Genomic DNA, 15,301 nt, shown 5'->3' on the forward strand with positions numbered 1-15,301 from the left:
TTTTAAAAATTTTCAACTATCGTGGCATTTTCACGGGTTCTGCTAGTAGTATTTATTTCTTTACTAGCCTGGATGGCTGGCGTTGCCCGGGTGTTGAGCAAAAAAGAAAAAAAAAAAAAGTGGTACTTGTGCAGTTTAATCAAGACATTAAAAAATGAAAATATCGGAAAAAAAAAAAAAAAAAAAAAAAAAGGTTATATTGTACGTATCCGTTATGGAACAAAGTTCTCCAAAACAAAATTTCACTTAATTTCATCAAGTAGTTTTCTTCTTCTTTTTTTTTTTTTTTTTTTAAAGCGAAAAAACAATTTGTTATGATATCGAGCAAAAGGTTTGATTTTTAGGAAGAAAAGCTAATAATAAAGATGGGAAGGGAGTATTGACACTTTAACTGGAGTTATTTCCCCGTGGCGTGTTCAACAAATTCCATAATGGCTGACTTCAATGCGCTCTCATAAGAATGTTTTTCCGCTGTAAAAAAAAACTTACTCGATCCAATTAAATGAAATTTTTTTTCGGAGATCTTCAGTCCATAACGGATACGTACAATATAACTTTTTTTGATATTTTTATTTTTGAATGTCTTGATTAAACCGTACAAGTACCAAAAAAGTGGTAGTAGGCAGGCAGGCAGGTTCTAATCCGTACCGCGAAGGAGGAAACGAACGTGAAAAAAAAAAATTGACGTCTTTGCTGTTGCGTCCATCGCCAAATCGGAAGTGGCAAAGGTTTAAATTAAGGCTAGTCAATCGAAAAGAAGTGATGAATTTCGAAAATATCAGCGAAAAAAGCGACCCCCCTCCTTGTAGAAAAGTGCCCAGTTGAGGGTGAAGGAATTAATGTTTTTAGCTAATTTTTCAGTATTTATCATCCGAAGGGTCGAGCTTCAAAACGATACTGATCTTGTGAAAATCTGTCACCTCTGTCGAAAGTTTTAGGCAGACATACATACATACAATACATACATACATTTAAACAGACAGGTAAGATTTATATTATAGATAACATGCAATAAAAATAATTTTTGATTGATTTTTATAAAAGGCATTGCCTTTTCATATCATGTTCAGAACTTTGTATTATTTTTTCTTCCTAATGATTTGTTGAGTGAAAATGAAATTTTATGGAATTCAAGTAAAATTAAAATTTGTTAAATTATATAAATTATATTATATTGGTCTGTTTTACCGCAAGTCAACCCTTTATTTAATGCAGAAATACAATTAAATTGATCACACATTTTTACTTTACACATAGCTGGAAAAGGAAGGATTAATCATATGAATTCTGTTGCAGACTGTGAAATCAACTATGCTGAGTGAAAATCCAATTAGATCTATTGTATTTATGCAGTAATAATGTTGAGTTCAGACCTGAGTGCAATGTTTTTATGAGGTTATATATATATTTAAAACAATATTTGTCTCCCTTGAAGTAATATTCGGCTTCAACATTAAATGGCCCTAAAACAAACTAAAATAATTCAAATAACAATTTCTTCTAAATTGAGCATTCTTAGAAGCAAAAAAAAATATATTTCTAATCAAAGAGAATGTAACTTATTTAGAGATTTTCACTTTTCAATTTTGCTAATAGTAAAATGCTGAAACCTTTCTTGTTTTATTTTTTGTTAATCTTGTTTCTTTGTTTTCTTAGCTTGCCTTCAGGATCATTTGGTCGGAGAAGATCTTATTGTAGACTACATGTTATTTTGGTTGAATAAACATAAAAAATTTCAGTAAGTGTTCTACTCAAGTTTTCTTTGTATGTTTATAACACTACATAAAGTTATGTTTATATGTACAGGATTCACTCCTAAACTAATCAATCGATCATTATGATTATTTATCATGGCTGCTAGGCATAAGGGATGGTAATGTGGATTATATTTAGTTTAATTTGATTTCATGTAAATGGAGTAAAAAAGTTCTCCACAAGAATTCAGATGCACTGATTTTTGTGAAATTTTAACAGGAGGAGATGAGCGTCAATATCGTTTGCGCTATCTTCAAATGGATAAAAATTAAGCGACTTAAAACTAAAAATGTGTATGTATGCATGCTCTGAAATTATTTGATTTGAACCAAGTAGAGAATAAAGCCCTTGACCAACTTTACTACGAAGAAAGAAAAAAAAGAACGCCTTTCCCTCAACACCAGTTTCACTTTCACCTTCGCAGTTCACACACATTGGCTCTGTAAATAAATATTGCAACAATAAAATGTTTTAAAAATTTTGTATTGATATATATTTTTTTACATAATAATAAAAAGTAGCTATATTTTTATATTGTGATAATAAAACTTTTTAAACCAAACTTTAGATTGCTTTTTTTTTTTTTTTTAATGATTAAAAAAAAACAGTTATATCATTATATCACGACAATAAAACTTTGTAACCCAAACTTTATATTGATATATATTTTTTTTTAATAATAAAAGTAGTTATGTTTTTGTATGATGACAATAAAATTTTTTAAACCAAACTTTGGATTGCCTTTTTTTTTTTTTTTTTTTTTAATTAATTTAAAAAACCAGTTATATTATTATATCGTAACAATAAAACTTTTTAGATCAAACTTTGCATTGATATATATTTTTTTTAAATAAAAAGTAGTTATATTATTGTATCGTGAGAATAAAATTTTTTAAACCAAACTTTGGATTGCTTCTTTTTTTAAATGATTTAAAAAAAAACAGTGATATCATTATATTACGACAATAAAACTTTTTAGATCAAACTTTGTATTGATATATAGTTTTTTTTTTTTATTGTATCATAACTATAATTATTTTCAAAACAAACTTTGGGTTGCTTTTTTTATTTTTTTTATTTATAATAAAACGAATTATATTATTTATTTGTGGTCAAAATTGATTTACATAACTTTTTTACAAAACATTTTGTGGGTAAGAGTATTTTCCCTATATTAAAAACCAGTGTAAGAATTTAGAATTTATAACACTGAGTAGAATAGCTGCGAACTGTTTATTAAATCGATGTCTGGGTGAGAGATATCTGTTGAAATATGTTTTGCTCATTACATTAAAAACTTACCTTGTATTTAATTTTACCCTTGTGGGGAGGCAAGCAAATAGCAATGTTTTTTTTTTTTGTTTTGTTTTTTATAAAAAAATAAACGCTATAAAAACATTTCTAAATAAAATTATGTATTTTATTATTGATTATTATGTAATTTTGATAAAATTGCCTCCGTCTAGAAGGACTTCTTTATTGATCCCTGACAAAAAAGATCAACATCCTGATAATAATCAATAATATTAATAAAATGCATGATTTTATTTAGAAATGCTTTTATAACCTGTAGTTTTTTGCCCTTGTGAGGAGGTAAGCAAATAGCTTGTTTTTTTTTTATAGAAAATAGATTATAAAATGTTTGCATGTTGTGACACTACCCTTCATCTTTATAAAAATAAGTTATATGAAAATAATGTAATTTTCAAATCTTGCTTGTTTCTCCTTAACTGACTGCTGGCGGAAGGGATCAGAATCCTAAATTCTCAATTCTTATGTCGGGTTTTAATGTAGGGAAAATCCTGTTCTCCACAAAATATTTTGTAAAAAATTATGTAAATATATAAACACATTCTATAGAAAAATCAGTCTTTGGCCGTGAGTGAATAATATAACTTGTTTTAATATTATTTAAAAAAAAAATCAATCCAAAGTTTTGTTTAAAAGTTTTATTGTCGCAACATAATAATATAACTTGTTTTTATTATTATTTAAAAATATATATATATATATATATATATATATATATATATATATATATATCAATACAAAGTTTGGTTAAAAAAGTTTTCTTGTTGCAATATTTCTTTACAAAGCCAATGTGCGTACGAAGGTGAAGGTTAAACCGATGTCAAGGTTAAACCGCCGTCCTTTTTTCTTTCTTCCTATTGAATTCAATTGGGGTACTTATTCTCTACTTGATCCATTGATTTACCCCTGCCAGGGTGAATCATTTTTTTTTTTTTTTTTTTTTCAAATTTATTTTATTTCCCAAATTTCAGCTCCAGTGTTTCAAAGGTCTTAAGAAAAGAAACTTCCTATTTGGAAATTCAAATATATCAAATTTATTCCATGAATTTCTATTTCTTCTTAAGACCTTACATTTGAGACATGTTCTAGAATAAAAATCAATTAATGACTTTTGATCCAAATCAGAATAAGGATTTTAGACATATGTTTCAGTAGAATTACATCTTGATTTTTTTAGTATTTTTTTTTTTTTTAGATTTAAAATTTAGAATTTAGAACAAAATCTTATTATTATATCAAAATCAAGGAAATATTGGAATCATTTCATCACTAATTAAGACTAAAAAGTCACACAAGAGCATCTATTAATATTGCGTATTAATAATAATTTTAAAAGTAAAGTTTATTTATTGCCAAAATAATGTATGAAAATTGTGTCATTTTTTTCTTTTTTTTTGTAAACTATGTCCATAAAATATTTCTAAGAAACAGATTTTTTGTAGTTTGTTGTAATGAAAGTTGTAAATGAATAAATAATGTATGAAAATTGTGTACAACAGTTTAAAATTGGAGCTAATTTTTTCTTTTTTGTAAACTATGTCTATAAAATATTTCTAATCGATTTTTTGTAGTTTATGTTGTAATGAAAGTTGTAAATGAATCAGAATAAATTCACTGTAAGAGAAATCAATTTATGGCTAAAAAGGAGCTATGAATGTAGTGGGGAAATCCATTATACTGGAACATTGAAAATACATTTGTTTTTATTCAAACAAAGTATTTTACACATAAATTTTGCTATACAACTAAATGTAATAAATATATGATGTAGTATTAATAGATTAAAGCAATAACTAAAAAATCCTCCATGTTACCAATAAATCTAAAGCTTAACACAATTTTTATTAATTTCACAAGCGGTTGGTTCTGTTTAGGTCATAAAAAAAATTGTCCCAGTCTAATAAAATTCCTAACAATTTTACTCAAGTTATTTTTGGATGATTAGTAATGGATGTAAAAAAAAAAAAAAAAAAGGATTAGTTCGAATGAAATAGCAATTTGCCAGACAGATTGTTATTTGGGTCTGACTTTGAAAATCCGGCAAAATAAATTTTATGTTACACACACACACACACACACACACACACACACACACACACTAGAATTATAAATTAATAACATGAGGCAATTATCTATTAAAACCTGCATTTTAAATTATTTTACGATATAAATTTATTTATTAAAGAAATATAAGGAGAGTGATCCCCTACACTTTCAAGAAACAATTGAACGTCTGGCTGGAAAAGATACCTAACCAGCTACCAACACCAGGCTACCCTAGTTCCAACATCAATTGTCTGGTGGACTGGACCTATGCATGAAGTGGACAGCTGGGTGCAGTGGAGCTCCAACTCAGCTGTGTCAATAACCGACAGAATAACACAAACTTCTACTACTACTACTACTACTACTTTATAAGTCCTTTTCTATATATATATATATATATATATAAATCACCTTTTTCTTTACCATATTCCCTCTGCTTAACTTATTTTGTTTTCAAGTAAGATCTTTGACTTACTTGTTGTTTCATCAAATACTTCTGCATGCAAAATCCGATCCCGCATTTTGCTAATTCCTACCCTCTGATGAGAAGGAGAGTATTTCTTCGAAACTCCGCGGATTAAGGACTATCCATTTATCTAGTGTTTCCTTTTCAGATTAAATATGTTTTTAACTCATTTCAAAGTGTTTTTTAACATATTTTATTAACTGTTTGCTCATATATATATATATATATATACAGTGATGATCATATTTATTGGCACGGTAAAATAAAAGTTAAATTTTGTCTAATAAATTCTAAAAAAGGGATTAAATTAAAGAAAATAACAAAGTATATTATGTATTTTTAACTGGCCTTTCCGATGCAGCAATCGGATTTTAGAAAAAATAAATAACAAAGGAACAACAAACATAATTGCAAAAAACCCTTGTTCAAAATTATTGGCACGGCTTTGTTTTTCTTTTAGTATCAGTATAATATCAATCAATTTCCGGTTTACGTGCTTTCTGAACTTTTTTATAGCCATATTATGCTTGTTTAACGCTAATTCAGTGAATAATTTTTTTCAGATAATTTTTAGATAGCGATTTATTTAAACTATTATAAGTGACTAAATTATAATTTTCAATCGCCATGGTTAAAACTAAGGAACACAGCGAAGACGTCAGGAAGCTTGTTGTAGCATGCCATACCAATGGGGAGGGCTATGATAAGATTTCAAAGAAGCTAAACCTTCCCAAATCCACTGTTAGAGCCATAATAAACAAGTTCAAATCGCAAGGCCACGTTATGAGTTTAGAGGATAGAGGGAGAAAAAGGATTCTTTCCCCAAGAGATGAACGGAAAATTGTTCGACAAGTAAAACAAAACCCAAGGATCTCTGTTGGGGAGATTGTTGATGAACAGAGCACCTCTGGAGTGAATGTATCTCGACATACAGTTGGTAGAGTTTTGAAGAGAGTTGGTTTAAAAGCATGTTGTCCGAGAAAGACTCCCTTATTGAAGCCTATGCACCTGAAAGCAAGGCTAGCCTTTGCAAAACGTCATATTGATAAAGATGTTGCATTCTGGAAACGTGTTCTATGGACTGACGAAACGAAAATAGAGTTATTTGGCCATAATAAAGTGTCTTATATTTACAGAAAATCTGGCGAAGCTTTCCTGCCTAAAAACACCATACCCACAGTGAAGCACGGTGGAGGCAGTTTGATGTTTTGGGGATCCTTTGCTGTCTCAGGACCAGGGCGACTTGTTAAGATCACAGGTAGCATAAAAAAGGAAGATTATGTTAAAATATTGGATGAAAACCTGAAAGACTCTGCTAAAGAGCTCTCACTTGGTCGTCGTTGGTGGTTCATGCAAGATAATGACCCAAAGCATTCGGCTAAACTGACTAAGAAATGGCTTGAGGACAATCATATTAATGTTTTGGAGTGGCCATCACAAAGCCCAGACCTTAATCCAATTGAAAATTTATGGAGAACATTAAAATTGAGGGTAATGCAAAGGAAGCCTAAGAATCTTATTCAATTGGAGGATTATTGTCAGGAAGAGTGGGCTAAAATTACTACTGAAGAGTGCAACAACTTGGTTGTAAACTATGAAAAGCGACTGAGGAAGGTAATCAAGGCCAAAGGCTATACAATTGATTATTAAATAAATCGTGCCAATAATTTTGAACAAGGGTTTTTTGCAATTATGTTTGTTGTTCCTTTGTTATTTATTTTTTCTAAAATCCGATTGCTGCATCGGAAAGGCCAGTTAAAAATACATAATATACTTTGTTATTTTCTTTAATTTAATCCCTTTTTTAGAATTTATTAGACAAAATTTAACTTTTATTTTACCGTGCCAATAAATATGATCATCACTGTATATATATATATATATATATATATATATATATTAGCAGGTCAGCCGGCGTTGCCCAGATGTAAAATACGCTTAAATATCATATTTTAATTCATGTAGATTTTGTATTGATTATTATAGAACAAATTGCTTCTCCAAAAAAAAACAAAATGTGACACAAGGTCGTTTTTAATGTGGGGGAAAGTCATCTCCCCAAAAAGAGGTACTCTGGCAGTAGGCAAAAATAAAAATTGCCTCAGTATAGAAGGCCAGATAGCAAATTTTCTATTGATTCTTATATTGTACCCATGTACCCAATATATATAGTAATAATTTCAAAGGTTAAAAAAATAACTTTGGTGCCATCAGTTGGAATCGAAATCAAAACATTCAACGCTTCAGCCTTAATCGTTATTTAGTACTTCAGCCTGCGTTACCATTTCAACTATCTCCAGATGGATAAAAATGAATAATAATTAAGTGACTTCAAGCTCTGATTGACTCCTACCAACATCAACTATTTTTTACAAGCTAAAAATTGAATTGAAAGTGTTCGCAAAGTCCAAATACCCTATCTATCAAGTTTCAAATCTGTAGACCAAATAGAAAAGAGTTTGATAAATGTTTCACACAGACACACACACATAGACAAACACAGTTACTTATATATATATATATATATATATATATATATATATATATTTAAAAGCATATCCATGTGCTAGAATGTTTTCATCCTAAATTCAATGTAATTATGCATAATGTAGAAACTATTCATAAATAGAAATTAGTGTAATACTCAGATGAAAATAAGCATCTAATTAGAAACCATAAAAAATGAATAATTAATTGATGAATGCACGTTTTTCAAAGAAATATGCAAATTAGTTAAGCTTTATGAAGTTGCTTGCATATTCATGACTGAGTCCATTAAGAAGATCGTTTTAACAATTTTTAAATAGAAAAAATAAGCTTTGATATCAAGTTCAGTGCAAAAAAAAAAACAAAAAAAAACTTAACTTTATAGGTATATATATATATATATATATATATATATATATATATATATTTATATAGGTTGAGTTATTTTTAATATGAATAAATAAAAAAAGTGGAGTTATTTTTAATAATATGAATGGATTAGCAAAATTAATCCGGGGCAAAAAATTAGATTCAAAATCCCGGCTATAACTTATATTTGTTTTTAACGGACTGAAAATTCTAGAAATAGAATAATTTTCAGCATTCCAGATTTATAAAAAATATAATATAATCACTTTGACAAATGTCATAGTTTTTGGTTAAACTGACACAAAAAATCTGTTATAATAAAGTAAATATGTCGACCTGAGATTAATTGCAGCCAATTGATATTTATAACTTTTGTCCTATGGACGCTAAGAATGATAACAATAAAAAGTTTTAATTTTCCTTTTGTCAGATACTTAAAAGTTTTTGGACTGACTGAACCAACAGATGATGTTCTTGTTTTATTGAACCATGTTGCCCAGAAGAACAATAAGTTTTCCAAGCGTCGATCAATTGATTCAAACCAAGGTCAGTGAAGAAGACTTTCTCATTCCAGTTGCTGAAATAGCAGACATGATAATCTCTAGTAGTTTTTTTTTACTTTACACTTGTTCACCCCAAACAAAGTGTATTGCCATTTAGACTTTTTTGGAATATGCCTACAGGAAACTGTGAGGAGATGAGCGAGATATCTGTTCATATAACATTTAAACTTCTGCAGGTTAGTCCAATCAGAGAAGCAGGAAGCAGGGAGGGAATTCCAAAGTCTAACAGTCCAAGGGAAGAAACTATTAGAGTAGAACACTTTCCGACATTTAGAGACATATATATATATATATATATATATATATATATATATATATAGTAATTTATATAGTAATATATATAGTAATTTATAATTATAATAGTAATTTATATAGTAATATATATAGTAATTTATAAAATATATATGGCAATTAATCTACACTGAATATTCGCCGTTTCATCCACTCTAGGACTCCTCAGGCTTATGCGCATAAGCCTGAAGAGTCCTAGAGTAGATGAAACACCGAATATTCAGTGTAGCTTAATCGCCATATATATTTTATAAATTACTAACTAGCTCTACCTATGTATTGAGCACTTTTGAAGTAAATACTTAAAGTTTACGCATAAATCTATACTTTCGTATATTAATTTTATGTGAGTAAATTAAGTAGTTATATATATATATATATATATATAATTTTAACCAAAATTTACTTAAATTCTGGTAGTGTTCATATACCAATTAAAGCAAAATCAATATTAATCGACCCAATTAGTTAAGCTCAACGATTATCAGTATTAATTATCGAGCACATATATTATAATTTCGCAATAACCAAGACAACAATATATTATCATAGATTTATCATAAGATGTATTTCTTTAATGTTACAATCGTCTCTTAACCATTTGGACAAGCTTCAACATTCTTTTGTTAAAATGGCTAATCATGAGACACAAAATACTACTGTGATAAATATTAAAATATTGTGTATATTTTTATATTTATCACAGTTGTATGCTGTGTTTGATGATTAACCATTTTGGAATATATGCTTAATGAATAAATAAATAATAATAATGCTTAAGTTTAATATAAAATAACTTGTCCAAACTGAACACTTAAGAAATGCATCTTAAACCTGTTATAATATATTGTTGTCTTGGCTATTGCAAAATTATAATTATATATATATATGCACAATTATATAATATATAAATTATTATATATATATATATATATATATATATATATATATAAAGCTTCCCCCAACATCATCTATAATTTTATTTGATCTATTTTGTTCCTCCATTATGTTACCTAGAATCTACTCTACTTTCTATCCCCAAACTAATTGTTTTGTATTCCCTTATTGAATAAATGAACCGATCTATATCCACCAATATATAGTTTTGTGACTTCATTTCCCATTTCTATTGTTCTCCTATATATATATATATATATATATATATACTAGCATGGGTGCCTGGCATTGCCCGGGTGTTTAGAGGTGTATGCTGAGCAAAAAAAAAAAAAAACGGTCAATTTTTTTAACTTTGACCCCTATTATGACCCCTTAACATTTATTGTTTTGGGCTCAGATCAAGTTAAGTTAGATCCATGTCCAACGAACCTATATCTAAAATTTCAAGTGTTTAGACCCAAAATTGTCGGAGGAGTTTGGTAGAGTTCTCAAAGGTCAAATCGTTGAACTTTGACCCCTTAATCGCCAAATTTCTGGCCGAAAACCAATCATATAGATTTTCCCAAATCTCAGTACCCTGTATATCAAATTTCGAGTCTGTAGACTAAAAATTGGCAGTTATTACGTAGGGAAATGTGCACAGACACACAGATATATTCACTTTTATAGATATATAGATAGATAGACTAATAGATTAAACAAAAATATATACGTATACATAAATATATATGGAAACAATTTTTTGTTTACTGTAAAGATTTTACGCAAATATTATGCAAGTATAAATCATGTAGAATATCTGCATGAATATAATTACACGTAATAGTTAACTCTAGATGATCATCCCATAAGAAAACCGAAAAAACTAATAAGGAATTAATTTAAATGAATGTTTAAAAGAATATGCAAATTAGCTAGATCTTTTGCTAGTGAATGCATTTCCACAACCCATATATAAGAAAATTGTATTTTCTTTTTAAATAAATAGAAAAGTGGGTTTTTAATGTGAATATCAATACACACAAAAGAAAAACGAATTTATAGGAGTAATATATATATTATTTTTAAAATATAATATACCGCTCCCCATGTGGGGGTATCACAAATTGGTTAAAGGGAAAATTATTCCCAACTCGCATTTAGGTAAAAATGCACTTTCGTAAATAATTGAATTCATTCAAAACATATCACTAAAACCAAAACAAACATCTATATATATATATATATATATATATATATATATATAAAATGAAATTTATTTATTTTCCATTTAGTGTCTTTTAACAACTCTTGCTGACATTTTCTTAAGTAATAACCTGTACATTTCAGTTGACCTATATTATTTTGCCCTATATATTTTTTTCGCGCCTTTTAACATTTCCTATCTGGGTCATTTTGACATTTGTTTTTCTATTTTATACTTAATTCTATCACCATTTAATTTTTTCTTCCCCCCCCCTCTTCTTCTTCCCTGATCTTTCTTATTTATATTTATATCTCGGCAGCGGTGTGAAAAGCATATCTTATTTTTCTTTTATTAATATTATTGGAATTTTTCCCCTTTTCCCTTGTACATATTTGTGAATTATTCCATCGATTTCGGCCTTTGGATTATTTTGGACCATCTTCCAATCATGGGATTTCCTTGGATTTTACTTGTGCAAATGGAAATTCAATTAACTTTCTTGAAGTTATATTTTTGGATTTTACCGTCATTGGATTATTTATCTTTCACCAGACTATCCATTCACGTGTAATCACCTTTTTCTTCACCATATTCTCTCTGCTTCACTTTTTTGTTATCAAGTAAGATCTTTGACTTACTTGTTGTTTCATCAAATACTTTTGAATGCAAAATCCGATCCCGCATTTTGCTAATTTCTACCCTCTGATGAGAAGGAAAGTATTTCTTCGAAACACTGTGCCAGGCAGATGCGAAAAAAATTTCATCCCAACAATGGAGGGGAGGAGAAACGACTTGACACTGTCAGAGGAGATGATGCCGGGAAAAAACCCCATCCAAACGGCAAAAGAAAGGAGATAATGCCGGCCATACGAACACATGGAACACGGTGAACCAAAAATACATACTGCAAAACACCGGATGAATAATACATAGAAGTATCGCATGTTATGAACAGTCATCCGAAGTGAATAGAATGGTGGTTAAACTTCACGTAGAAAAGAAAAGAGATATTTGTTTTTAACCAACCCCTGAAATGAAAGAAAAAAAGAAAAGTAAAAACTGTAAGTCCCCTCTCTCTTCATACCTCTCTCTTGTGTATTAAATTGGCGAGTTATTCATTTTGCCATCATTCTGTTTGTATTGGTGTATTTTTTTGTACCGATATATTTTTTGTCAGCATTCTTAGATAGTAGATTAAGATACCCCTTCCACATCCTCGTAATTTTTTAATTTTTATTTTATTTAACCTCATTCCCATTTTCATAGTTTATTTTTATAATAAAATTAATTTTGAAACGTTACCACTTGTGTTTGGGTTTTCATTACTTTCATATGTTGTTCATTCGTCTATCGTACATTTTCAGGGTTTTGAGTCTCCCCATTCTTCTGTTTCAGCAAGATTTATCGAACCCAGAGGGCACTTTGTTTCATTGTTCATTTATATTTCATAAATGTCTTTTTATTTTTATTACCATTCGTAATAATATATATATATATATATATATATATATATATATATATATATGCAATGCAGATTTCATTTTTTTTTCATCATATTTTCCCTTTTGGCAATGATTTCAACCATTTGTTTGATTAAAAATTCGATAATATGTGTAAATGCTTACTTTCTTAAGTGGTCTTATGATTTTGACCAGGACTGTATATATATATAAAATGTGTGTGAGTGTGGTTCAGAGGTTAAGGAGTTGTATGCTTTGGTTTCAATTCTAGCTGATGGCACCCAAGTCATATATTTTTTTTTAGTTTTGATCTCACTACTATATATATTTTTTTAATATAATAATTGATAGAGAATTGTCTCTATAATAATAAATATGTAATCTGCATGAATTATACTATCATATTTAATTGTATCTTATGACTAGGCAACACTGGTGGGGGCCTGCTAGTAATATATATATATATATATATATATATATATATATATATAGTAATTTATAAAATATATATGGCGATTAAGCTACACTGAATATTCTGCGTTTCATCCAACTATAGGATTCGTCAGGCTTAGGCGCATAAGCCTGACGAATCCTATAGTTGGATGAAACGCAGAATATTCAGTGTAGCTTAATCGCCATATGTATTTTATAAATTACTAACTAGCTCTACCTACGTATTGAGCACTTTTGAAGTAAATACTTAAAGTTTACGCATAAATCTATACTTTCATATATTAAATTTATGTGAATAAATGAAGTAGTTATATATATATATATATATTTTATAAATTACTAATTACTATATATATCTATATCTATCTATCTATCTATCTATCTATCTATATATATATATATATATATATATATATATATATATATATAATAAAATATGTTTATAAGCCAAATTTCAATGCAATATTATGAAAAGTAAGCAAACATTTATTTGTTTAAAACTAATATTTCGGAGGTAGGCTTCATCCTCAGAATTTTATGCATTTTTTTTCCTCACCCTGATGGTAAATTGAAGAAAAGTTAGTACAAAGTCAGTGTTTGAGAGAGAGAGAGTGAGAGTATCCACTATCTATGAAAACAAAGAAGAGATCTTTTTTATACCAAAGTAATTTAATTCTATTCAATCTTTAGTTAACTCCACTTGATTGCATGTTCTTTTCCAAATTGTTGTCTTTATTCTAATGTTTTTGATATTTTTCAGGTCGAATAGTTTACAGACCAGATTTCACCGCTGCAGCGAATATAATTCTACAAAAGTTCCGATCAGGAGAACTTGGTCCAATCATGTTGGATTCTAAAATAAAAGCCGACTGAAAATAAAATATCCTGATAATTGACAACTTGAGATATATATATATATATATATATATATATCTGTGTACAGATGTTTGAAAGAATGTAATATGTCAAATTTTGAATAAAAACATTATTTTTTCTTTTCATTTTTTTATAAAGATTTTTAATAGAATCTGTATGAATAATAAAATTCTCTAAAATTTTAGTTTGGAATTAATGATTTAATGAAATGAATTAGGTTTGTTTTATTTCTTTTAATATATATATATTTTTTTTAATTTTAAGTAAAATATTCAAAAAACTTTCTCCTCTGAAACCTTCAAAATTTTTATAAAAACATCTGAATTCATCTATAAGTGTAGTAATATGTGCATATGCACCGACAAAATACTTTTCTCACTGTTGGCATTCATTTCCCTGTTATCTTTCTAGTTAGAATTCTTTTTAAAAAGACATTGGGTACTTACAAGAGAGACCAGAAAGTTGGAAACATCTTAAGTGAAAGTGTTTCTGTGGAACAAACTAGATTCAAACTTGGTCCACCCAGGTTGTCAGTGCGTGTTATTACCTACTCAGCCACTATCACCTCCCATTAAGAAAGCTCATCTAAGGACTTTTAATATATAAAATTATCTTGTCGGCTTTTCAAAGTTAAACTCAAATAGCATTAAAGTTGACAAATCAAACTTTGATTCTGACTAGCCAGTTTTCATTTGTTATTTACCCCTTCTCTGGGAAGTTTGACACAAGGTCAAGTGTTGGTTTGATGTGAGAGTTTCTGTGGAACGAATTGGATTCAAACTTGGCACACTCAGGTTTTCAGTCTATATCATTAGCCACTGAGCCACTATCATCCCCAATTTTCATTTGTTATCGTAGTACCATCTTATTAACAATATACAAAAAACATACTTAGCTACAATTTATTGAAAAAATGACTTAGTCTGGATTAGACGACTGGTAATATGAAACATTTTAAAATTATCAGTTAAAATAAAAATTTAAAAGGAAGGGTATATTTTTAATTGAAGAATATAGTAAAGATTAGAAGAATAAAACATGTATAAATACTTCAACCTGAACTAGCGCCCATACTTACAAAACTGTTTAAACGTTGTCTTAAGGAGAATAGTTTCCCATCTCCCTGGAAAATCTCATTAGT

At 28.5% G+C, this 15,301-nt stretch overlaps 1 protein-coding gene across 3 annotated transcripts in view; it reads left to right on the forward strand.

Annotated features, from left to right (window-relative positions):
- LOC145280107 (mitochondrial ribosome-associated GTPase 1-like) overlaps positions 1-14,344 on the forward strand; it is a 76,353-nt gene extending 62,009 nt beyond the window's left edge. For all 3 annotated transcript variants that reach the window (XM_080131854.1, XM_080131852.1, XM_080131853.1), the window contains exons 8-10: positions 1,657-1,738; positions 8,865-8,980; positions 14,045-14,344. In XM_080131854.1, coding sequence (XP_079987980.1) covers positions 1,657-1,738; positions 8,865-8,980; positions 14,045-14,157 — 311 coding nt within the window. In that variant the 3' untranslated portion in view covers positions 14,158-14,344. The remainder of the gene's footprint in view (positions 1-1,656; positions 1,739-8,864; positions 8,981-14,044) is intronic.
- The last annotated feature ends 957 nt before the right edge of the window (positions 14,345-15,301 follow it).

The sequence above is a fragment of the Euprymna scolopes genome, chromosome 7 (genome assembly GCF_053919585.1).
Source record: "Euprymna scolopes isolate OS-2025 chromosome 7, ASM5391958v1, whole genome shotgun sequence".
Lineage (NCBI taxonomy): Eukaryota > Metazoa > Mollusca > Cephalopoda > Sepiida > Sepiolidae > Euprymna > Euprymna scolopes.